Source organism: Sus scrofa, chromosome 4, assembly GCF_054392235.1.
Source record: "Sus scrofa isolate SSC_HxYL_T2T_F1_AM1 chromosome 4, Sscrofa_HxYL_maternal_Yorkshire_Landrace_v2.0, whole genome shotgun sequence".
Lineage (NCBI taxonomy): Eukaryota > Metazoa > Chordata > Mammalia > Artiodactyla > Suidae > Sus > Sus scrofa.
The window spans coordinates 66,017,114-66,042,132 of NC_139386.1; the positions used below are offsets into that span (position 1 = coordinate 66,017,114).

At 43.8% G+C, this 25,019-nt stretch overlaps 1 protein-coding gene across 2 annotated transcripts in view; it reads left to right on the top strand.

The window, feature by feature from the left end:
* Positions 1-24,686, top strand: part of JPH1 (junctophilin 1) — an 88,290-nt gene extending 63,604 nt beyond the window's left edge. Inside the window, exons 3-6 of one of the 2 annotated variants that reach the window (XM_021089189.2) lie at positions 1,267-1,385; positions 14,021-14,652; positions 22,062-22,157; positions 22,640-24,686. In XM_021089189.2, the coding sequence (XP_020944848.1) occupies positions 1,267-1,385; positions 14,021-14,652; positions 22,062-22,142 (832 nt within the window). In that variant the 3' untranslated portion in view covers positions 22,143-22,157; positions 22,640-24,686. The remainder of the gene's footprint in view (positions 1-1,266; positions 1,386-14,020; positions 14,653-22,061; positions 22,158-22,639) is intronic. The other variant, XM_021089188.2, reaches the window with a different exon arrangement.
* Positions 24,687-25,019: the final 333 nt, after the last annotated feature.

The following is a 25,019-nucleotide window of genomic DNA, read 5'->3' on the forward strand; positions in this document are numbered from 1 at the left end:
GTAGCCCATGGTCTCAGGTCAGACCCCATCTGCCCTGCCTTTTCTCCCTGCAGTCCAGTCCCAGGGACCCCCCCCCGCCACAAACCAGACAAGGGTGCCATGTGGCTCCCCAACTTTTCCTCTCCTGCTGTCTCTGAATGAGTTCAAGCCCCTCTTTTAGACCCTTCTTACACTTTTACTACTAGTTATCCAGGGCCCTGCCTAGTGCTCATAAAAGAAAATAGAAAATTCATAAAATTATAAGAACTAGGTGCCCCTGATCATCATCTAAGCACTAACTGGACAGGGTCTTCTTTGGAAGTGGGGTAGCCCGAAGTCTCGCCCTCCAGGTCCTCTCTTCCTGGGCAGGCAGCCATCAGTTCCCATCTAGCCGGAGGAAGTTCAGTCCCATCGCTGCTGCTTCCTCGCTAGCCCTGGTCTTCTAGAAAGATCTGAGGTTTCTGTGAGTGACAAGGGGCCAGGAAGAAGGTGGGAGGAAGACAGAGGCCCCTTTCCTCCCCTCTAGCTCAGCCTCCTTTGGTTTCACGCAAGAGAGGTGCTGAAAGAGCAGCAACTAAATGGACTCCTTGGATTTCCCCCCCCCCCCCCCCAGCACATTTCTTCAAGCAGAGCACCCGGTCTGCTTCCACCAAGTGGGGGCGGGGACCCCCACCCCCACCCCAAGCGCACATGTTCCCAGCTGCATATTCGGCAGCGTCCCTCTGGTCGCTTTCACTGGCCATGGTAGGAGTCTGTCTACTACGGAAACCAACCGTCAGTGCTGCAAACCAGAGTTTTACTGCTTTTCCCCTAGAGAGCTCCTTTACCAGCACACCCCTGGGCGGACTTTTCTTAGTCCAATTCTCGTATTGATTCTACCATAGAAATTAAGTCCGTGAACACTATGTTAATTCACAGGCTCTTATTCTACTCTCCATGGTTGGGGGTGCGGGGATAGGGAGTGGGATATGCTAACAGCCACAGTCAACAGGGAATTTGATTCTCTTAAGTTTTCAGCACCAGGCTTTGCATTAAGCTGCACACCATCCGCTTATACTTTCATTAACCTTGAAAGAGGGATTGAGGCAATTCACAGGTGGTTTCATCCGCATTATCCTCGTTGAGGGCTCATAGCAGAATGACTGTAAAACTTCCCGTTCCCAGTGTAGGGCCGGGATCACAACTAGCACTTCTTTTCCCGGCCCCACCTTCCCGATAGACTGTTTGCCCCGCTTGTGTAATTAACAAGGCGCCACCCTTGCTGACCCGCCCTCTGTGCTCCTGTAGGACCGCGCACGCCAGAGCCAAAGCTGACGCCGCTGACCAGGCCGCACTGGCCGCCCGCCAGGAGTGCGACATCGCCAGAGCTGTGGCCAAGGAGCTGTCGCCTGACTTCTACCAGCCAGGTAGGACTGTTCGCCAGAGGTGTGGCCTCTGGTTTCCATTTGGTGTCTTTTCCTTTTCACCCAAAGGTCTTTGCTTAATGCATTTCAGCAGTACTGCAAAACCAGTGGGAACATGCAGTAACCCATGTTTGCCATCTGAGTATTAGTGCTGAAGATTTGGCTGCTTCCCCAGTGCCTCTCCCTCCCTTCCTGCCTTCCCACCCCAGCAACCATCTTTGAGCTGAGCGCAGCCAACAGGACAAGGCTCTAAAAGAAGTAGCTAAGAAATCATGCTAGTGTGTTTGGGACCAGTGCAGATGCTAAAACAACTATTTCAAACATCAGAGGCACCTTGGAGTTCCATGGTGGTGCAGCAGGTTAAGGATCCAGAATTGTCACTGCAGTGGCTCCGGTCGCTGCTGTGGCACAGGTTCAATCTATGGCCCAGGAACTTCCACATGCTGGGGGCATGGCCAAAAAAAAAAAAAAAAAAGTCAGAGGCATCAATGACAATCACAGTAAGAGAAGAGCCAGTAAGTACTGTGAATTTTTTTTTAAATATACCTTTAAGGATTGTGGCTAGGACATAAATAAGTATACCACTTAAAGACAGATGGATCTGCACAGATTAAGAAGAGAATGCATGTCATGGTAGAAGAAGGGAAAGTGACAACACGCACACAAAAATCAATCCAGATAATCTCCCTCTCAAATATTATAAAATAACAATAAACAAATATTTACAATAGGTTTAAATATTTAACTAACTTCTTAGTGGTTTCCTACTAGACTGTTTGCATCCTTTTTTTGTTTTTTTGGTTTTTTTGGGTTTTTTTTCCGGTCTTTTTAGAGCTGCACCCTCAGTATATGGAAGTTCCCAGGCTAGGGATCAAATTGGAATTGCAGCTGCCAGCCTATACCACAGCCACAACACCAGATCTGAGCCGTGTCTGCAACCTACACCACAGCTCACAGCAACGCTGGATCCTTAACCCACTGAGCAAGGCCAGGGATCGAACCTGTGTCTTCATGGATACCAGGTGGGTCTGTTACGCTGAGCCACCGCAATGGGAACTCCTCCATCCTTTTCTTTAATAGACCGGTGTTAATAACATGGCAGTTGCCTTTAACATCTTTTTAAAATGATTCTCCATTGTTTTAGAAACAGATTTCTAGGCGAAGAGAGCAAAATAAATGTTCTAAATTTCTAAATATTGAAATTTATGTTTTCTTGGTGCACGATTTTTTTCCCTATTGGTTTCTGTTAAATTAAGCTGGATAACTAGCACCCTGCACAACTGGATGTGTTCAGTATTTGTTTGGTTCTAATGAGGTGAGACAATATTGGAGCTCTCAGGGCCTTAGTGTGACTGCATGAACAAGGTAAGTCAGAGTGAACAGAAGAGCATGAGTCCATAGAAGAGCTAGAAACTTGGCTAAAATAAATGGGCGAATAGGAAGGAAATGACACGATTTTTTTTTTTTTTTTTTTGTTTTTTTTTTTTTGCTGCCAAGATTGAAGACAGTAAAAGGCCATGTTAACAAGACTCAATGTTTTTGAGTGAGAACTTGGTGATGGGCCCGTCTGGTTACTGACTGATTGAGTTACCAGAGTGACTTCTGTACCACCAGTTCAACTCCAAGGGGGGCAACCAGTGATGATAGGCTTTTTTCTTTCATGTGCACCTTTGCTGAACCTCTAGGTGGGATTTAAACCATGTCATACATATGTGTGTGTATGCTTAGGAAAGGGAAATTTTCCATTTTTTTGCAGTAGGAATAAACACTTGCCTGGAAACTCACGCTTCCCTGGACCTAAGTCCGGGCCAACTACCTGTGCCAGGGTACGAGGGCTGGGGAGCAGGTTCAGCCACCCAGGCAGGATGTCTTGTTCCTCCCCTTAGCGATGCCAGTGGGAGCAGCTTAGCACTCAGGAGGCTGTGCAGCTTCCAGAAGCAGCCCTGGGCTGGAGCAGCTTGGGAAGCAAACAAACTTACCATTGTCCGCAGATGGTAATTTCTTGATTCTGCGGCTAATTCTGTTGGGGAGTAGGGTCCCTGTAGATTTCTACTAGGTGTTAACAAGAGGTAATTGATATGGGAGGTCATCTCAATTTTCCAGACTAAATGGGTTTAAAAGCCTTTTATGGTGTGAAGGCATTTGAGGGGGGGGAAATATTGTGGGAAAATGTAATTCCACCCTTTCTTAGCAAAAACAGCTTCTTACAGGCACGCCGTCTGTCAGTAATGAATACATCACAGTAGCACGAAATGACAGGGGGACTATTGGCGACAGGAGCCGAGCGGGGCGGCTGCAATCCCCTTTGACCCCCAGCCAACCCTTCCTTCGGCAACTGTATAGAAAGCCTTTTCTGTACTATTACTGGTCTTCTCATGAGAGCAGAACTCAGGCTTTCCACTCTGCATTTACGGGGTGATCAAATCAGATGACATTTCTAAAGGGGCTTTCAAGTACTTTTTCTGAGTCAGGCTGCTTGTTTCATTTACATATCTCAGATATAAATGTTTCCTTTGTTGGGAGTGGATGTGTCATGCATAGAAGTTGTTAACCCTGGGAAAAAGGGTGTCTGCCATGGCTTCCATTTTGAACGCTTTCACGGCAAGTTTCCTCTATTCAGGAGCTGGCAGTATTTTGTGATATTTCCCATCTTAGTCCACGCTATGCTTTTACTCTAAAACTGTAGTATTCCTAAAGAACGGGGGCAGGGAGAGAGAAAGAGAGAAGGAAAGAAAAGAAAAGCAGAGAGAAAGGAAGAAGAAAGAAGGAAGGAAAGAAAAGAAAAGCAGAGAGAAAGGAAGAAGAAAGAAGGAAGGAAAAGCAAAGAAAAGCAGAGAATAAAACCAGGACTGAAGAGTGGGGGGGACATGGGAAGATGTTGGTCACAAAGCACAAAGCTTCCATTATGCAGAACAAACACGTTCTGCAGATGGCACGTATGGCATCATGACTGCTGCTAATACTGAGCCATATACTTGAAATGGACCATCAGCGTAGATCTTAAGTGTCTCTGCAAACCAAAAAAAAAGATAATTGTGAGGTGATGGACATGTTAATTAGCTTGATGACTGTGATCATTTCACAATGCATACCAAAAAAAAAAAAAAAAAAAAACCAGAGTTCCCGTTGTGGTGCAGTGGTTAACGAATCCAACTAGTAACCATGAGGTTGCAGGTTCGATCCCTGCCCTTGCTCAGTGGGTTAAGGATCCAGCGTTGCTGTGGCTCTGACGTAGGCCAGTGGCTGCAGCTCCGATTCGACCCCTAACCTTGGAATCTCCATATGCCACTGGAGCGGCCCTAGAAAAGGCAAAAAGACGAAAAAAAAAAAAAGTATTAGTCCATAGTTCAATTAAAAACTAAGGAAAAAACACAGCCGAGTGGGAATGGCTCCATCACCAAAGGGCTAAGTTGTCACAGATCATGAAAAGCATACAAGTAGATGTATGTGAATGTGCTTGTGGATGATTGCCTCCGTACACAGAAACCTAAGTTGCCATGAGTATGAGTGACACAGTGAGCTGTCCCCTTAGAACTCAGAAATAAGGTCGCCCTCTGAGAGTTCACCTCTAACATGAGCCCAGGAGACTGCATGGAAATATCCCAAGTGACCATTAAGTGATAGCATCACTATAGCACAGCAAGATTTCCTTGCAACCTGACTGTGTATTCAAACCTCGGAAGATTGGGTCACCCACAGCGGTATAGAAAAAGAGTCACAGAGGCAGACATTGGCAGTGCCCATCCACACACCTTCCAGAGGAGAGCAAAGCTGTGGCCAAAACCTTGGAGCGTTGCAGTTGCATTGGCAAGGACGTTTCTATTATGGGGAAGGATGCAGGGAGCTCTAGCCAACCATGTATGGCTTTATTGGCAAGATGATCCGAATGAGGAAATGGGCACATCAGCCTAGCTCAGCCCGATGCCATCAGATACTTGCTTCATCTCGTGCTCCCGCCCTGATTCCACATTCACCAGTAACCTTCTAATTTTGGTGGAGCTTCCCTTAGAGGTCTGCCAGCAGGGCGAGCCTGCCCAGGTGGTATCCGTGCAAGCTCCTGGCCTTTGTGAAGTGTGCGTTGCTCGTTGTAAACTGATGAACTGGCCTTCTGGAGTTATACATCAGTCTTGTGAGCCTTGGTCATGTGAGTCGGCCCCAAGGGATGGCTGTACTTCAAAGTGCTGATGAAACCGGGTTTCTAAGCCAGGAAAGCTGAGACGAGACTTTGGATGGGTCACTAAGGAAGTAGTGGGGACTCGGACACAGGGGAAGGATGATTGGAAAACTCTATGTCTGACTCTTTGCCCCACGGTTGTGATTTCCTTTCCATCGCGATTCATATTTTAAGTGATGTTTATCAGTTGTGGGAGGCGGCTGGTCATGAGATTAAAAAGAGACTCTGTTAAATGTATTACTGAGAGCCCTCTTGGGGGGGTAGTAGCCTTGGCAACGCCCTCGTCAGGCTTTGTCTTCCTGTGTGTAAACATGTGTATTAGTCACCATGGGTTGCTGTAACAAGCTACCATAGACTAGATGGTTTATACAATGGACATTTATTTTTTTCCGAGTTTTGGAGGCTGGGAGTCCAAGATCAGGGTGTCAGCATGGTTGGGTTCTGGTGATGGCCACCTTCCTGGCCCACACCTGGCTGCCTTCTCACTGTGTCCTCATACATGCATGTACCTGGAGAAAGAGAACTCGGGTGTCTCTTCCTCTTTTTTTTTTTTTCTTTTTTTTCTTTTTAGGGCCACACCGGCAGCATACAGAGATTCCCAGGCTAGGGGATCTACTCGGAGCTACAGCTGCCAGCCTACACCACAGCCACAGCAATGCCAGATCCGAGCTGCATCTGCAACCTACACCACAGTTCACGGCAATGCCGGATCCTTAATCCACTGAGCGAGGCCAGGGATCGAACCCGCAACCTCGTGTCATGGTTCCTAGTCAGATTCGTTTCCACTGTGCCACAGTGGGAACTCCTCTTGCTCTTTTTATAAGAGCATTAAGCTCATCACAACTCTCGCCCTCATGAACTTAACCTGAATTACCTCCCAATGGCCCCACCTCCAAATATCACATTGGGGGTTGGGGTTTCAACATGTGGATTTGGGGGGAGGGGGTGACAAAGTACTCAGTATATAATAGCGTGTGTGTACGCACATGCATACAGTATGTTGATGACTTAAAGTGAAGACTTCTGGTAAGAATTAGAAGTCTTAAGAATTGTCTGTGCCTATCATTAATATGTAACATTTGGGGTTAAGAAAAAAGAAGTCTCTTGGAATAGATGACTTTTAAACTCTCTTTCCAAACCCCAAATTCCAAATATGAATTTTTTTCATAGAAAAAGGGAAACAGAATAATCCACTGGTCAAGGTGAAATTAATAATTCATGGGTTTGGTTTGCTGGTTATTCTTTTTTTTTTTTTTTTTTTCTCTTTTTGTCACTTCTTGGGCCACTCTTGTGGCATATGGAGGTTCCCAGGCTAGATGTCTAATCGGAGCTGTAGCCACCGGCTTATGCCAGAGCCACAGCAAGGCGGGATCCAAGCCGAGTCTGCAGCCTACACCACAGCTCACAGCAACTCCAGATCCTTAACCCACTGAGCAAGGCCAGGGATGGAGCCCACAACCTCTTGCTTGCTAGTCGGATTCGTTAACCACTGCACCACAATGGGAACTCCCTGCTGGTTATTCTTACCACTTGTTCATTCCAGTGTATTCGGTTCCACACACATGTGGAGGGAGTGCCTGCCACAAGCAGGACCCTGGGCTGATGTCCCACGGCTTCCAGAGAAGTGCACCAGGGCCCTGTAAACAGAAGTTGCCGTATTGTTGCTGGTGGGCCTCTAAAGTCCTGTGGGGGAAAGGAGCCTTCTACAAAGAGAATATAAAAGTGATCCTGCTATCAGTTATGTCATTGTTTTTAAATCTTCCAATCTGGTCATCTTTTACTGATTGACAGTCTCTGTAGGAAAATATCTAATTTCTTTTTTTTTTTTTAGCTTTTTAAAAAAATTTTTATAGTTGATTACAGTGTTTTGACAGGTTCTGCTGTACAGCAAAGTGACCCAGTCATATACGTGTGTGTTATATTTATATTTATTATAATATATATATTACACTCATACATATACATATATTTACACATTCTTTTTCTCATATTATCTTCTGTCATGTCCTATCACCAGTGACCAGATATAGTTCCCTGTGCTATACAGCAGGACCGCATTGCTAAGGAAATAGGAAATATCTAATTTCTATTTCAGGACTTCTGCTGTTGCCACACGGCATTTGCCGTCAGCACGACCCTCGTAGACATGTTTTTTGAGGGGTCTTTCTGATGCTCCCCTTGCCCACAGCCATTTCACCGAGGCCCACCTGGGAAGAACGAGCTGTTACCCTGCTGTTTCCATCAGCCCTCTCTGTCCAGAGCCCTCACGCCAACTATAACACATAACTTTTCCATGTGGGTGGATGACGTGTGCTGAATGTTGTTTTGTATTGTGTGGCATGTCAGTGAGCAGGTGACCTGTGTCTGAATTCTTCCCAATATGAATCCTCGGGGGGGAATCCCTTAGGATTCATAAATACTGTCTTGTGAAAACAAACGAAAAATGCTAACCGCAACAACCCTCAACACTTGTTATGATTTACCCCCTTGGGAATATTCAGGCTAGTCTTTTTTAATGAATTACTGCATCTCATCAGCTTTACGCTGCTGGCATTGCAGCGCCGACACATACTTCTACACAGAACAATAGCAGGCACAACGTGTGCCTTTCAAGAAAATTGTCCAGGAAAAATGTCTGCCCTCTGCATTATATTAAATGTCTTGTTTTAAAAGCACTCAGTCTTACTCTGGAAAATCGGACTGTATCCCCTCATTGAGCTGGCCATTCCCCAGTTGGCTATGCCATGTTGGAACCATTTCCAACTGGATGTAGCTGAGGAAGGCTGGAGTGAGGTCTGCCTCTAGTCAACATACTTTTTATTTTTTTATTTTACATTGGAATGTAATTGATTTACACTGTCATGTTAGTTTCAGGTGAACAGCAAAGTGACTCAGTTTTGTGTTTGTGTGTGCACCTACACATTCTTTTTCATATGCTTTTCCCTTGTAGGTTATTATAGAGTAATGAGTAGAGTTCCCTGTGCTATACAGTAGGTCCTTGTTGATTATCTATTTTATATATAGTAGTATGTAGAGGAGCACGCTTTTAAATGCCTGTACTTGGAGTGTTTGTTTAAACATCAAGATTTCTAGGCTTCAGTTCATACTTAACTAAGAGTCTCTGGGAATCACACCCCAGATACCTCTGATAGGCAGCAAATGTGGAGCCACTGCTTTGGAATATATTTATTCCCTTATCCACCCCAGTTTTAATGCATAATAAAGCTAGGAGGTTTTTTATCTGGAAGGTGGTACTGGAATATTTCCACCATTCTAGTAAATTCTTTGACTTCTGCAGATTTTGGATATCATCAGAAGCCCTGTATATAAATGTGAATGAATATGCCTGAAACCTGTGTCTTAGGAGACGGGCACAAATGAGAAATGCCTTTCCTAAGACTTTTTTTTTTTTTAGCTTTAGGGCCGCACCCACAGTATATGGAGGTTCCCAGGCTAGGGGCTAAATTGGAGCTACAGCTGACGGCCTACACCAAAGCCACAGCAACGCCAGATCTGAGCTGAGTCTGGGGCCTACACTACAACTCAGGGCAACGCTGGATCCTTAACCCACTGAGCAAGGCAGAGATTGAACCTGAAACCTCATGGTTCCTAGTCGGATTCGTTAACCACTGAGCCATGACAGGAACTCCTCCTAAGACATTTAAGGCAGGAAAACTGTCCAAAGGAGCATGAGATTTCTAAAGATCTAAAGGAGCGATTAAACCAGACTGGTATTTGAGAGTTAATGAACATAATAAATGCACTCAATTATAGCTTCATAAGTCCATTAATACAAAATTCTTCAGTGGCCAAACCATTCTCAGCTTGCTATTAGTGATAGTATAAATTAAGAGGTAGGGAGAGTTCTATTTACTCTTTATAAAAAGCATTTGAAAATTGTGCTTTGTATTCAGGTATCATACTTCCTTGTTCTTTCTCCAGATAACTAAAGAGGATCATATTTTATAAAAAAAATTTTTTTTGGACCCCACTGTTACTGAGTTGTTTTGAGTTTCCTCCCAGATGATCTCTTATAGCTGTTAGTATTTCAGCAGTCTCATCCTTTGCTGGCAGCTGTCACTTTTGCTGGGATCTGTCAGAGCAGCTCCCATTTCAGCTTCTCATCTGCTTTCTGCAGTAAACATAGGTAAGACAAGTGGTCACCCAGATAAATCCTAAATTTATAAGCTTCACTGTTTTGGCCTCGTATTTTCAAAATGAGGCACATAGGCCTTATGACAGCTTTATTTCTCATGATTCAGTGGCTATCTTCTCATCCCAACTTGAAAAATGTATGTAACTAGTCATGTTTGCCGGAGTCTATTTTTTCCCATTCTTTTCTGTGTGTGTGCATTTAAGTTAAACATTAGCTTTTAATGTGCCTTAATCTTAAGACAGAAAGATCTGCAAAAGTAACTTTTGCACTTACTCCTTAGATTGAAGACGTTCAAGGTACTTTGTATTTTGCACTTCAGAGTTAGGTGGCTTAAATGAAAAACCCATTGGCTCTAAGAGTCTTGACGATTAATTACCCTTGCACAGAGCATTGACTACCCCTCATAGCTGGGTGTTTCAGTGATGCAGTTAGCTTGAATAACAGTGAAGCACAAACAAAACCAAGTCTGATGAAATCTTGGGTAGAACAGTAAGAGGAAAACATGTCAACAACACACTGCAGTGGAGAGTTGTATAAAAATCTGCAGCAGGTCCGGGGCTTTTGCAGGACAGACCCCTGTAAATGTTCTCGGGGGGGTTTGAAAGTGGGGGCAAGCCTATCAATGAAGAGCATCTTTCTGGTGCTGTTGCTGCTTTCTCTTGGTGGTGTTTTCCAGTCACAGCACAAAGGAAGAATTCAGAAAGACAGTTCCTTTGAATTATTGCAGTTGCCTCTTTTTCTCAAGTGAGATATCTTTCTCTGTGTTAAGGATTCATGCTGCCATTTTTTAATCATTTACTGAAGTATAGTTGACTTACAATGCTGATTTACAGTGAGGTGACTCCATTATACATATATATGCATATACATACATATACAGTGTATCTACATACATTTACTTGTTTATCCATTCTGTATAGAATAGTTTGCACCTGCTAATCCCAGTCCACCCCTCCCCCACCACAAGTCTGTTCTCCATGTCGGTGCGTCTGTTTCAAAGATAAGTTCATTGGTGTCATATTTTAGATTCCACGTGAATGACATCATATGGTATTTGTCCTCCAACTTCACTTGGTAGAATAATCACTAGGTCCATCCATGTTGCTGCAAATGGCATTATTTCGTTCTTTTTTATGGATGACGTATTGCCATTTTTGACAAAGGATTTAAAAGAAAATGGAAGGAGTTCCCGTCGTGGCGCAGTGGTTAACAAATCCGACTAGGAACCATGAGTTTGCGGGTTCGGTCCCTGCCCTTGCTCAGTGGGTTAACGATCCGGCGTTGCCGTGAGCTGTGGTGTAAGTTGCAGACGCGGCTTGGATCCCGCGTTGCTGTGGCTCTGGCGTAGGCTGGTGGCTACAGCTCCGATTCGACCCCTAGCCTGGGAACCTCCATATGCCGCAGGAGCGGCCCAAGAAATAGCAAAAACACCAAAAAAAAAAAAAAAAAAAAAAAAAAAAAAGACGAGAGAAAAAAAAAAAGAAAATGGCCAATTTTTTAAAGGGGGATACTGAATCAGGTTAGAAATCCCAATTGTCAGCATGTGATCTTGACCTCTTGGGGACATTTGAACCCTGGGGCATGATGGCTCTGTCTTCAGGAGAATGCAATGTCAGTTAATGCTATTATGCTTTGGGGCCTGAATATGACCTATAAATGTGAGTCCTCAGGAATTCTTACTGCTGGATTTAACATGTTACATTTTATGTAATATATGTTCCCAGGCTAGAGGTTGAATCGGAGCTGTGGCCACCGGCTGTGCCACAGCCACAGCAATGCAAGATCCGAGCCGCATCTGCAACCTACACCACAGCTTATGACAATGCCAGATCCTTAATCCACTGAGCGAGGCCACTGATCAAACCTGCGTCCTTATGGATGCTAGTCCAGTTCATTTCTGCTGAGCCCCAACAGGAACTCCTGCATTATATTTTACCTTATGGATACATAGGAGCTGTGTGACTTTTGGTTTTTCAGCTGCCACAGCTGTGTCCACCTCAGTAAATCACGGTAATGGCTGCTTCCTAAGACTTAGGCAAGGCTTATATTTTGGAAAATAAATACCTTGTATGATAAATGGCAGCCTCACAATAGTAAGTTACTATTTAGGCCACCATAGGAAGAGCAATTATAAGCAGTATGTAAATTTTTATTTGTTTTTTAGGGTTTTTTGTCTTTTTGCCATTTCTTGGGCCGCTGCCGCAGCATATGGAGGTTCCCAGGCTAGGGGTCGAATTGGAGCTGTAGCCGCCGTCCTACGCCAGAGGCACAGCAACTTGGGATCTGAACCACATCTGCAGCCTACACCACAGCTCACGGCAACGCCGGATCCTTAACCCACTGAGCAAGGGCAGGGATCGAACCCGCAACCTCATGGTTCCTAGTCGGATTTGTTAACCACTGAGCCACAACGGGAACTCCTGAAATTTTGTATTTTATACAGCTTTTAAAGGTTTACATTAAACCATTTAGTTATTACAAAATATAGGCTATATTCCAGCCATGTTGTACAATACATCCTTGAGCCTCTTACACCCAATAGTCTGTCCCACTCCTATCTTGCCCCTCTCCCCCCCCCCATTAACCACTAACTTGTTCTCTATATGTGAGTCTGCTTTTTTGTTGTATCCACTAGTTTGTTGTATTCTCTGGATGTCACATAGAAGTGACATCATAGAGTATTTGCCTGTGACTTAATTTAGTGTAATGCCAAGTCTATCCATGTTGCCGTAGATAGCAAAATTTCATTCTTTTTTATGGCTGAGTGGTATTCCATTTTTTGTGTGTGTGTATGTGTGTGTGTGTGTAATCACCTTCCTAAGTGAAGTTAGAGGAGGACAAATACCATACACATACATACACACCACCTCTTCTCTATCCACTCATCTGTTGTTGGAGGTAGTTTGTATTTTTAACAATTCAGGATAATTGTTTTTCACCCTCTCCGGGGTGAGGGGTGAGAGAGGAGGGCAGGAAGGGAAGTGAACAGATGCAAGCAGCTGGAATCGACAAGAGCTGGTCGGCCGCTGTAAGCAAGCTGGTGGATGATTTCTCCCTTGAATGCTGTTACCACTTGCGCATTTATGAGAAGAGGGGCAGCTGGACCGTGTGACCTTGCCTCCTCCTCTGAGATGAAAAGTGACTGGCGGGTGGAGCGGTGGCCGAAGGATGTATAGGACCTGTTACTGGGAAGGGGCTGAAGGGTGATGTGCCTAGAAAGAAGGGCATAGCCTTGAAGCGTGTCTGAGAGCCCCAGAGGTCCTTTTCTGGACCATCGGCCTCCCCACACTCTCACTGTGGCTATCATCTTGTGCTGCGTTTCCTCTTCTTACCTCAACATCTGCCCATAAAATAACAATGTTCCAGGTCTTTTTCTCTTAAAAGAAATTTTTTTCTATTTTTAAAAGTAACATATGATCGTTAAAACAATTCTGAAGTGTTCAGAAAAAGAAAAAAAAAAAATCCTGAGTCTACTACCTTACCTTGACTTTGATGCCTACAGAAATACTGCTGCTGCACATCCAGGCTGGGAACGGACGCCGAGTAAGTTGTTTTGTACAGTGTAACCCAAACCTCCCGCGTTGTTCCTAACTAGGAAGTTTAAATGATCCTTTGATGAAGGGTCATTAAAACCGTTATCGGCACATTCTCCTCCTACAGGGTGAATATTTTATTAAGGCTTAATTGTATACATTGAAATGGTCTCACAGTAAGTATTAGACATACGAGTCAGTTCCTTTTTGCCTCCGAGTATATACTTTGTGTTTGGTGATACCGTGTAATTTGAACATGCAGGTTAATTATGGTGGTGTCACCAGTGCTCCATCCACATAAACTCTGCCTCCATATTCTGCCAACAAGAAGGAACAGTGCGATTACTCAGGAAGTCAGAACTGTTTTTGACTTTTTGATGGCTATCAAAACATAAAAATATAAATATCGGTATATATTAACTTGAAAACTTGCTCAGCGATAAAGAATCTTTGCTCCTGGCAAATGAAATATCCTTGTGCTCAAAAACCTCGTAAATGTATTTAAAAGAAGAGGCGTTTCCTTGTGGCTCAGCAGGTTCAGGATCTGGCATGGTCACTGCTGTGGCTCTGGTTACAGCTGTGGCACAGGTTTGATCCCTGGCCCAGGAGCTTCACATGCCACCAGCATGGCCCACCCCACTCCCCAAAAAAAAATTAAAAAGAGGAACAGCTAAGCTCCTTTAGCACAAATATATACAAGTAGCCATGGAAAACAAGCCCTCCTGCCCTCTTTTCATGTTGTCACGTTCCCTTCTATTGTCCATTTTCTCCCCAGGCCCAGATTATATCAAGCAGAGATTTCAGGAAGGTGTAGATGCTAAAGAAAACCCAGAAGAAAAGGTCCTGGAAAAGCCACCTACACCAAAGGAATCTCCTCACTTTTACCGCAAAGGCACGACCCCCCCAGCGACTCCGGAGCCAAGTCCCAAAAAAGGTCGCTCTCCGTCCCCCAAGCCCGCCAAGAAGCAGAACCCCAGCTTGGGGGCAAGAGACAAAAGGAGCGCGGTCGAGGAGCAGGTGACAGCCATGGTCAACAAGCCCTTGACGTCCAAGGCCCCCTCGAAGGAGACGGGGGTGGTCGTGCCCCACTCCAAGTACTCTGGCCGCCACCATGTCCCCAACCCCAGTAACGGGGAGCTGCACTCCCAGTACCACGGCTACTACGTGAAACTGAACGCCCCCCAGCACCCCCCGGAAGACCTGGAGGAGGAAGCAGCGTCGAGCCCGGCTTCCTCGGCGCTGGTGCACAAGCCATCGCCCAACAAGTGGAGTCCCCCTAAATCTGTGACAAAACCAGTTGCCAAAGAAAGCAAAGCTGAGCCAAAAGCTAAGAAGTCTGAACTTGCTATACCAAAGAATCCAGCAAGCAATGATTCGTGCCCTTCTTTGGAAAAAGAAGCCAATTCAGTAAGTCATGCCTGAGCATCCCCTCTCCCTTTCCTCCGGCTGGTTCTTTTCAGGTGGCGACCAGGTTAGCAAAAGTCCTGAGGAGCACGAGGTTGTGCAGAGTAGGGCTCATTTTAGCACCTGTTGCTTGAGCCAATGAAGGGCTCTCAGGGCAGAAATTCCTCCGCACCCCCCGGGCCACCCTCAGACTTCTCGCAGGTAGATGGACATGACCAGCTTGTTATCGTATCACATTCAGCAAGCGTTTGCAGCACTTGGTGGTAAGCTTCATGGTGCTGTCCTACTAGCTCTGGCTGCTGTAACTCAGCTACCGTAGACAGGGTGGCTCCAGGAGGCGTTCATTTATCCCAGTTCTGGAGGCTGAGGAGTCCTGAGATCAAGCCACCAGCAGATTCAGCGTCTGGTGAGGACCCACGTCCCGGTTTATAGAACACAGGCTGTCCCTGTGTCCTCACGGCTGAGAGAGGAAGACAAACTCTGTGCATCTCTCCTCGGAAGGGCACTAATCCCATCAACAGGGCTCCACCCTCATGACCTCATTACCTCCCAGAAGCCCACCTCCAGATAACATCACACTGGGGGGTAGGGCTTCAGTGTATCAGTCCGGAGATTGGGGACACAAACATGAGGTCAATAACAGTAGCTAACTCTGATGGCTAGAAAGGAATGCCCTCAGTTCAGGGACCAGCCATTCTCTGAGCTCTAGCCAGGAGGGCTTCTCTGCCTTTTGCTAAGTTCTTAACCTGCCTTTGACTCCGCCCCCACAGCAGTCAGCATCTTTAGAAAAAAGAGCAGCTTTTTTAGCTTTTGTGAATTAGTCTCATCAGTACTTAGTTTAGACTTATTACTTAAGAGCCAGGCTTTACAGCCAGAACATTTTTCTTTCCCATATGAGAACGGAAATTTTTCGACTGTTGGAGAAAATTACTTTGGTCTTCTAACTCCTCAGAGTGGGAATGCTCCTAAAATGTCGGTGTTCCAGTACATGCTACTTTTATTATCAGTCTTGAGCATTTAAGGTTATTGCTATTCAACCAGAAAGCTTTCAGTTATTGATAAATGTCTATGTCCTCATTCAGTGAGATTCATTAATGATATATGGAATTTGTATTTTATCATATTCCGTAGAATTTATAAAATCTGAAGCTGAGTGATTTTTGATTGAAAACAAATGACTGATTCTTTGACCTAGTCATACGCTTTTAGAACACTGTAAGTTGGTGAAACAGCCATAGCAGACCTAGTATTTGCTAGTAATTTCAGAGACATTTGCATAAAGGTATGGATCATTATTTTGGCCAACAAGAATATAATACGATTGTCAGTTTCTTTTGTCTGTTCAGTTTACTCATAGAGTGTTACACGTTGAAATTCATTTTTTAATTGTTTGAGATTTCTTAGGTTTATTTTGCTAGTATCTATTAACACTGGTTCCTACCTTTTTAAAAATTCTCAGCTTTTAAAATTATCTAAATATAAATCAGATTAACATGATTAACTTTTTGAGAGTCAGCCTCCATATTATAGATAAATGGTTTTAAAAACAATAACTTTTGAGACTCGGTTTAGCAAGCATTTACTTTTTAATTTTAGCATTGATATGTCTATATCCCGAACTATATAATATGTATGATAACTGAATTTTTTAAATGTAATAAGTCACTTTTCATGTGGCTTTTAGCATTTATAGCCATAGGTAAATAGGCCTCACGTATCTATTAGTATTCTTTTGCCTGACTTACAAGGGGGGAGTTCAAACAATGCAAAGCCAGATTGTTTGTACCTTTGGCCACTCAGTAGTGGGGTTCAGGTGATGGCCAGAACTCCCCAACGGGAAGCCTATGTCTCAAGGTCCCTCCCATTAGGTGAGTTGTCCAGCTCTGGTCTGTAATAGTCTTTCTGCAAAACGTTGCTAATAGGTGTGTCTGGTAAATTCACAGCCTCTGTGCTTAGAAACAGCATTTGTTTTATTTACGTGCAGAACAGTTGGTTTGGAGTTAGCAGGCACGCAGCTCACAGGTTCCCTTACACGCCTCCAGGGAGGAAGGAGGCGGTGGATCTGTGCCTCCATCAGGACCAAGGTGGCCCCTTCCTGTGACGAGTCTAACAATTAACCTTCTCTTCCTAAGAACAACAGAAAGCTGCCTTTCACCCCTGATAACAGTTTTCTTCACAGAGAGTTAGGATGTGATAAAATCAGCCTAAAGGTATTCACTGAATGACCTGTAGAATACAAGGGCACTGCATACCATTTTAAGATTAAAAAGACATGTGTAAGTTAGAGGTTTGCAAATAAAAACTTGGAAATCCATAGAAGCATTCACTCTGAAGCAGACATTTGAGGGAGTTCCTGTCAGCGGGTTAAGGACCTGACTAGTATCCATGAGGATATGGGTTTGATCCCCAGCCTCACTCAGTGGGTTGAGGAACCAGCGTTGCCACGAGCTGTGATGTAGGTCAAAGACGCATCTCGGATCTGGCGTTGCTGTGGCTGTGGCGTAGGCCGGGGGCTACAGCTCCAGTTGGACCCCTAGCCTAGCCTGGGAACTTCCATATGCTGCAGGTGCAGCCCTAGAAAGAAAAATAAAATAAAGCAGACATTTGAGGGAACTCCAGACTGAAATCCCTCCAGGCTCTTTGTGGGCAACTTCAAGAGACGTTGAGTCAGAATCACCATTCATAGCGTGGCTGACCAAACAGTCTGCAGTTTCAGTCACCCAGCTTATTGAGACAGTATAGGCTAGTGGGGAAGGGTATGACCTCTGATGCCAGACTGCATGGGTTCAAATCCCAGCTGTGTTACTTAGCAGCTGTGTACCCGTAGTCAGGTTTCCTGACTGCTTGTGACTTGGTTTCTCATTGGTACCTGGATCACAGGAGTCTTATGACAATTGAGTTGATTCTTAGAAAGTTCTTAGCACAGCCCCCGGCATGGAGAAAGTGTTCAAAACAGCTCTGGTTGTCATTAAGTTTGCCTCAACATTAGTGGAGGCAGAAATAGTTCATAAATATTCCAGTGGATTTTGACCCATCTTCTGGATCTTGATCTCTAGAAACACGGAGAATCTTCTGGGACACAAGCTAACACTTAGGAGAAAGAAAGGATTACTTTAAAACCACCCTCCAGTCTGTGACTCCTGTGGGCAGGGGGTACATGTGGACTCATGTCCCAGGAGGGTAAATGCTATGTGATACCAGCATGTTTGTAGGATTCTGCAATAAGGTGTCTCGGGTAGGAGGCAAGAGAGCAGTAGCTTTCGAACCTTATCATCAAATAGACTAGTGAAGGATCTTTCTCTTTGGGAATCTCAACGCCTCCCGAAAACTGCGCTTTTTTCTTTTTTCTTAGTAACTACTCTGATCAGCTTCCAAGTTTGGGCTATACCCGCCTTTTTTTTTTTTTTTTTTTTTTTTTTTTGTAATTGTTGGAAAACCTGAGGTGTCCTTGTTAAATCAGGTTTGAACCACACACACATACAATGAATACATACTAATTAAACTTTGCTCTTTGCATGTTTTTGGAAAAGTGTAGGTTTAACACAAACTGTACTAACTTCAGAAAATTCATAATTTTAAATGAGTGATAGTCTGTTCAAGAAAAAAAAAATGAAAACGTTTCTCGAGGGAGAAGTTCTTTCCACGTTTTGACTGCCTGCACTTTATTTTCTAACTGCCTGAAAGTTTCTTCCAGTCAAGACGCCACAGCTTCTTTTGTTACACCTGTCCCAGTCAGTCTTGAAAAGCAAGACTGATTTTTTTTTTCCATTTTGCTATTTTAAGCTACAACTGGCCACCACAGTCATATTTACGAGACGGCACCTTAAAGCTTGCCATCCTGTACCAGCCTAGGTAGCTGAAGAACACAGAGGTCATGTCTTGATACACGCCTATGAAACGTAGCGTGCCAGAATTTATTTTTTACCTGGTTGCTGTTTGCGCCTTTTATTGGTGGTTTCCCCTCATCTCCATTGTGAGTCATCTTTAAAAATAGCTTCATAAATGGAGCTGGTACTGGTAAGATAAATATATGTGTGTATTAGAATATATATGGGAGGAATACGTGTTCAGTAGAAAGTGAGTGTGTGTCAATACACACACACACACACACACACACACACACACACCTAAAATACTAAACAATTCAAAAAAGCTAGATAAACCCAGAGAACTTTATAAGGATTTATGAAATGGGAGTTAAAGGGTCAGACACACCCTTGGTTTTTGAAGGTAGCTATACTGAAGGTACTTTTATTATTCTGCTTTCCCAGGGTCCACTGTAAGGCACCAAAGTCTGCATCATATTGTTCTGACCTTATTACTTTTCCTCTTCTTCATGTCCCTTTCTTGGGGAATTACACGTGAAATCCACTGGCCCAAAACAGTTGAAATGATCCCCAAATTCTTAACATATGCATGAGCAAAATCTAATTAAAGTTTGTATAGCAATAGCATTTCCTTAATCTCCATGTGGAGGTTTTTTTTTTTTTTTTTTTTTGTCTTTGTTGTTGTTGTTGTTGCTATTTCTTGGGCCGCTCCTGCGGCATATGGAGGTTCCCAGGCTAGGGGTTGAATCGGAGCTGTAGCCACCAGCCTACGCCAGAGCCACAGCAACGCGGGATCCGAGCCGCGTCTGCAACCTACACCACAGCTCACGGCAACGCCGGATCGTTAACCCACTGAGCAAGGGCAGGGATCGAACCTGCCACCTCATGGTTCCTAGTCGGATTCGTTAACCACTGCGCCACGACGGGAACTCCTCCATGTGGAGTTTTAATGTTAAAAGATCATCTTTGAAAAAAAAATCGTCTTGGAGTTCCTGTCGTGGTGCAGCGGAAACAAATCTGACTAGGAACCATGAGGTTGCGGGTTCGATCCCTGGCCTTGCTCAGTGGGTTAAGGATCCGGCGTTGCCCTGAGCTGTGGTGTAGGTTGCAGACGTCGCTCGGATCCCGAGTTGATGCGCCTCTAGCGTAGGCCAGCAGCTGTAGCTCCCATTAGACCCCTAGCCTGGGAACCTCCATGTGCCGCGGGTGTGGCCCTAAAAAGACAAAAAAAAATTTAAATTACTGCCCAAGTTGCAGGAGTTTCCTACATTATTCCTATGTTCTGAGTTAGCTGTTATGGAGCAGTTACATAGGTTATTTACTCTTCTGTAAACTTGGAACACAGATATTCTAAACAAACCATTGGTCAGTATCAAAATTTGATGTTTTTCTGATACTCTGGACCCATATGATATAGATGAAGATGCAGTTTTGAGATCCTGCTGTACAGCACAGGGAACTATACCCAGTCACTTGTGATGGGACATGATGGAGGATGATGTGAGAAAAAGAAAATGTATGTATGACTGGGTCACTTTGCTGTACAGTAGAAGTTGATAGAACTCTGTAAATCAACTATAATGGAAAAATAAAAATCATAAAAAATAGTTAATGGGAAATTATTTTTTAAACTAAGGCCTGTGGCTTTAATAGCTACACAACATGGAACTCTGAAGTGAACAAACTAAAGTTTACTCCTGGTTCTGACTTGTTCCAACTGGCTGAGTAACCTTGGGCAAGACACTTGCCCTCTCAGTTTTCAGTAAAATGGGACTAATCATCACTGAAGAATTAAATGTGCCTTTTCCTCCCATTTGCCTGGGGTTTAGGAACCAGGCTTTTCCTTCTTCCTAACAGTCCCTATAGGAAGGGCACCCACTTTGATTCCTCCTCAAACCCTGATTTTATCATCAGTCACCTGGTTCTTCACTTAACACAGTGACGGTATCTGTTCCACCACCACACCATGGCACCTGGAAAAGACAGGTTTTCATTAAGTATTGGTTGCCTGTATGAATGACTTGGGCAGCCCTTGTGTGAGAGCACACAGTGGTGAACAAGGCCAGGGCCCCTGGGGAACTCAGTCAAGGCGGGGAGATGGCAGTTAATTAGAAATGCCAATCAAGTGGGAAGTGTTTGTTAGGATCGAGGAAGAACAGGCCCTCTTACCTCTGTTGGGGAGGTTGTGCCCTCCTCTGGAAAGGAGGCCTCCTTGAAGGTGGGAGCCAGACTCTGGACCCTGCGACATGAGCACTGGAGCAATGACAGGTCCAAGGTCCCTTGCTCACCTCCCCCACCCCCCAGTCCCACCCGCAAATTACTCTAAAACAATACTTGAGAAGTCAGTGACACAGTCTCCGTTGTCTCAATGGACATTCATATAATAGTACAACTGTTTCCTCATCTGCGAAATGAGAATAAAACTACCTACCCCGGATCCCTCATAAGGCAAGTTTTAGAACACTTGATGCTACTTAAGAAGGAGCGACGGGTGGAGTTCCTGTCATGGCTCAGCAGTTAACAAACCCGACTAGCATCCTGGAGGACGTGGGTTGGATCCCTGGCCTTGCTCAGTGGGTTAAGGATCCAGAGTTGCCATGAGCTGTAATGTAGGTTGCAGATGTGGCTCGGATTTGGCGTGCTGTGGCTGTGGTGTAGGCTGGCAGCTACAGCTCTCCTTGGACCCCGATCCTGGCAACCTCCATATGCCATGAGTGCAGCCCTTTAAAAAAAAAAAAAAAAGGCATGAGGCACTGTTATAATAGGAAATACCAGAGTTGCATCTTTGTGATAAAGATGGCTGAGCACAGTGGCAGATGAGAAAAGATGGGTCCTAAAAGGTTCATTGGTTGGTTTGTCTGAAACAAGTCAAGTTTGGGTGCCCTGGGCTGTGTAGTATTTATTATCGCAGTATTCACCAGAATAGGATTCTGTGATTTGTTAAACTATAACTTGATTTCGCGGATGCTGTGGCTGTGAGCAGAGAAATTAAAAATGCAACCTGCACCATAATTTCTGACAGGGTCCAATTTCCCACTTGCCATTTTTGCTTTAAGGAAGGGGACATATCCAAAAAGAAGACCAGGAGAAGCAAGAGTCAGAGAACCGCATTTTGAGTTTTTCCTAAACCCTTCCTGAGTGGCCTCAGGAAATCCTACAGATTTCACTCTCCTGTTCTGACTGCCCTTATGAGGAAACGATTCTTCCTCACCCCAATTACACCTTAACCAAAAATGCGTATCTAATTCCCGTCTGTTTCTAAAGCCATTACGGCGAGCTCTGTCTCACCCAGATTGTTGCCCCGTGTTTTCAGGCGAATGAGCTAGATTGTTTTTTAAGTCATGTTGTAGGTTTAATCCAGACTAGTCTCCTTTTTAAGTGAAAGTTCAGAGATGATTCCATCTAAATACAGCATAGCTATTTTTAGTTTATACCTTTTGGATCCGCTGTCATAATTCATGCCGTATTTACCACAACTGTGTCGGGTTGTTTTGTTTTTCATGTTTGTGGCCATTGCTTTTGTGAACGAATTTTATCTATTGCCATTGACACGGAAAAGTGACACTTGTTCTGCTTTGCTTCCAGGGCCCTAATTCAGTTATGATCGTCCTCGTCATGCTGTTGAATATCGGGTTGGCCATTCTTTTTGTTCACTTTCTAACCTGATTGGAATTAGGAAAGGTAAGAATAGCCTTAATTTATCCATAAAAAATCACAATATAGAACATCTCTTCCCATATTCAAATTGACCTTTAAAAAAAAAAAAAAAAAAAAAAAAAAAACCACCACGTATTGTCCTTCACTTTAATTTTGGCTGCGCCCGAATGCGATTCAACATAGTTACTTAATGATGTAACTGTTTTGACCCTTCAGTGAAGTCATGACAACTAATGGTGTTAGCCCACAGTTCTCCACAGTGGTGTCATCAGCCCTTTAAATGGCACACCCCGGGCAGACTCAGACACGGGGAAGGAGGCTTGGAATTAGGATGGGATCTCGAGAGAGATGAAACTTGGAAAATGCAGCCAGAGGACCTGTTCGGGTCCCCGCCCCCCACCCCCCGGGAATGCTTTGTGGCTTTGGGGTCCTCTGGGAGCTGAAGCAAGCAGCCCAGTGTCGGAGAGCAAAACTTAATAATCATTCTTTTTTAAAATCTGCTGAAGCAGCCCCATCGGGCGAAGTTCTTGGCATTGGCTACTCCATCTGTCCTAGCGGAGTGTGACTAAACTGGAAATGTATGGAGCTGCATCTTTCTTTCTTTCTTTCTTTTTTTTTTTTTTTTTTTTTTTGATGGAAGTCAACAGCTGCCTGACTATTTTACCATCTGACGTCTTTAGTAGGGAGCTGGGGAAACAAACGGCTGCTGGAGGAATGCAGTCGAAGGATTGTGTTGCTGCGGCCGGGCTTCCAGCATTCACTCCTCTCTCATTAGAAGAAATAGGTAGCAGCATCACTCACCAGTCTTATGCCATGACCTGCTGCTTCCCATCTCCTGGCACGTCCCCGGGAGAAAACGTTTCGTTGGCTTGTGCACGACTATGTTCATTTCTGCGGTTGATTTAAATCCGATGTCTAGTCACCTTCAGCGTGCGTGCGGTCCTGGCTGGAGGAAGCACATGTCTCGAGGAAGAGAAACGGGAGAATTCTAGAGAAAATGTGTTGATTTTTCAGAGCAATACATCCTTCTTCATGTCGTTGAGTCTTCCTAGACCTGTAAAAGGCTATTTATCTTTAAAATGTTAGCAAATTTGAAGGCACTCTACCTTCCTAAGAAATTTAATTTTAAACATTTTTAACACTACTGAGACGATATACGTATGCACTTAGGAGGTGCTCAATTTTACAAACTGAGAGACAACAGAATTCTAAGAAGTATAGTCAAAATGTTGCATGCATTGCAGTTATCGGTGTTCAAAGGATTCAGTTTCATTGCTGACGTACTTTTCCAACCAAATAAAATCTTGTCAGTGGCTATGTTAATTCCCATGAAAGTTAAGCAAGATGCTATTAATAACTGCTCTTCTCTTTTTTTTTTTCTCCCAACTTAAATTTTTGTTGAATACATTCAGGTAGAGCATAAAGCTTTGTTACATCAACGCTTCTCGATTTTATGCCTTCTGTGTCTTTCAACAAGTCCTTTTTGTAATTTTATTTGACATTTTAAAGGCTTAGACCTTGTTGTTGAAGTGTCTGTCTTTTGCAGTCCTTTGTTATTCTGACATAATCTGATGATTTTTTTTGGCTGTTTTATAATTTATTCTTTATTACTCAGAAGCATGCTTATTTAGGGAAACTACATGGTCTTTATAAAAATAGTTCTTTAAAAAGAAAATCAGGGGAGGAAAGGTATCTGTTAAATCTCTGGAAAACATTACACAGAGGAGAGGGAGCTATAATCCTAAGTATCTTCATGATCTGCATGGTTTCATCAGGTTCTTTTGACCTTGTCTGCTACTTTTTCAATGCAGAAGAGACAGTTCCCATGTTAGCACAGGTGCAGACTGAATGCCGAGTCCCCAGTGGTGTTTTTTGCAGAAGTATAATACATTGAGACTCCTGGGTGTGACCAATGTGGAACAAAGAAGAAAGCAGAAAGAGAGCAAATGAAAATTACAACTTGTATATTTATTTTTTACATTTTGCTTTGACTTTTAAATTTAGGAAGTACGTTTTTACCCAAGAAACATTCAAGTTCCTGTGTCAGTCCCAATACTCACCGCTCCTTCCTTACCCCATAGCTCTTTACTGCTGGGAAAGCTGATTTTTTTAAAAAAATAAAACAAAATATTTAATCTTAAGTGTTTATTTCAAATGTGTAATGCTTTGGAAATAATGGGTAACAGATTATAAAGGATATGTTTATAAAGTGAGCATGTTGGTTCCATTTATAAATATATGTATGATTTATAAGCTTTTTTAAAACAAAGCTCAAATTGTGGGTATTTTTCTAAAATGTGCACAGCTGTATTTTACATGAAAGGCTCTTTCTAATGGGTTGTTATACTGTACTCTACATTTTGGACAGCACATGAAGTCTGCCAATGTACTTAATAAAACATGACTTTGTTTATTTAAAGTTTCTTGCTGTGAAAAAGAACTCCCTACCTGTGAGTTCCTTTATTTATAATCCTTGAAACCAAAATGTATAATGTACAGTTTTCACAACTGTATCTGCTCTAATAAAAAAAAAAAAAGTTGGTTATTAATAAAGTGGCAGGTGTGTTTCCTTTGAGAGTAAATTACTGTCTTGAGTTATATGGAATTTGGGGGTGATAATGGTGTTAAAAGAAAGATCTGCCGTGAGTTCCCATTGTGGTGCAGTGGGAAAGAACCTGACTAGCATCCATGAGGATGCAGGTTGGATCCCTGGCCTTGCTCAGTGGGTCAGGTTTCTGGTGTTGCTGTGGCATAGTTATGTAGGCGGCAGCTCCAATTCGATCCCTAGCCTGGGAACTTCCATATGCTGCACCCGCAGCCCTAAAAAGCAAAAAGAAAAAAAAAAAAAAGAAAATAGAGATCAGCTGAAAAATTAACAATAGAAAT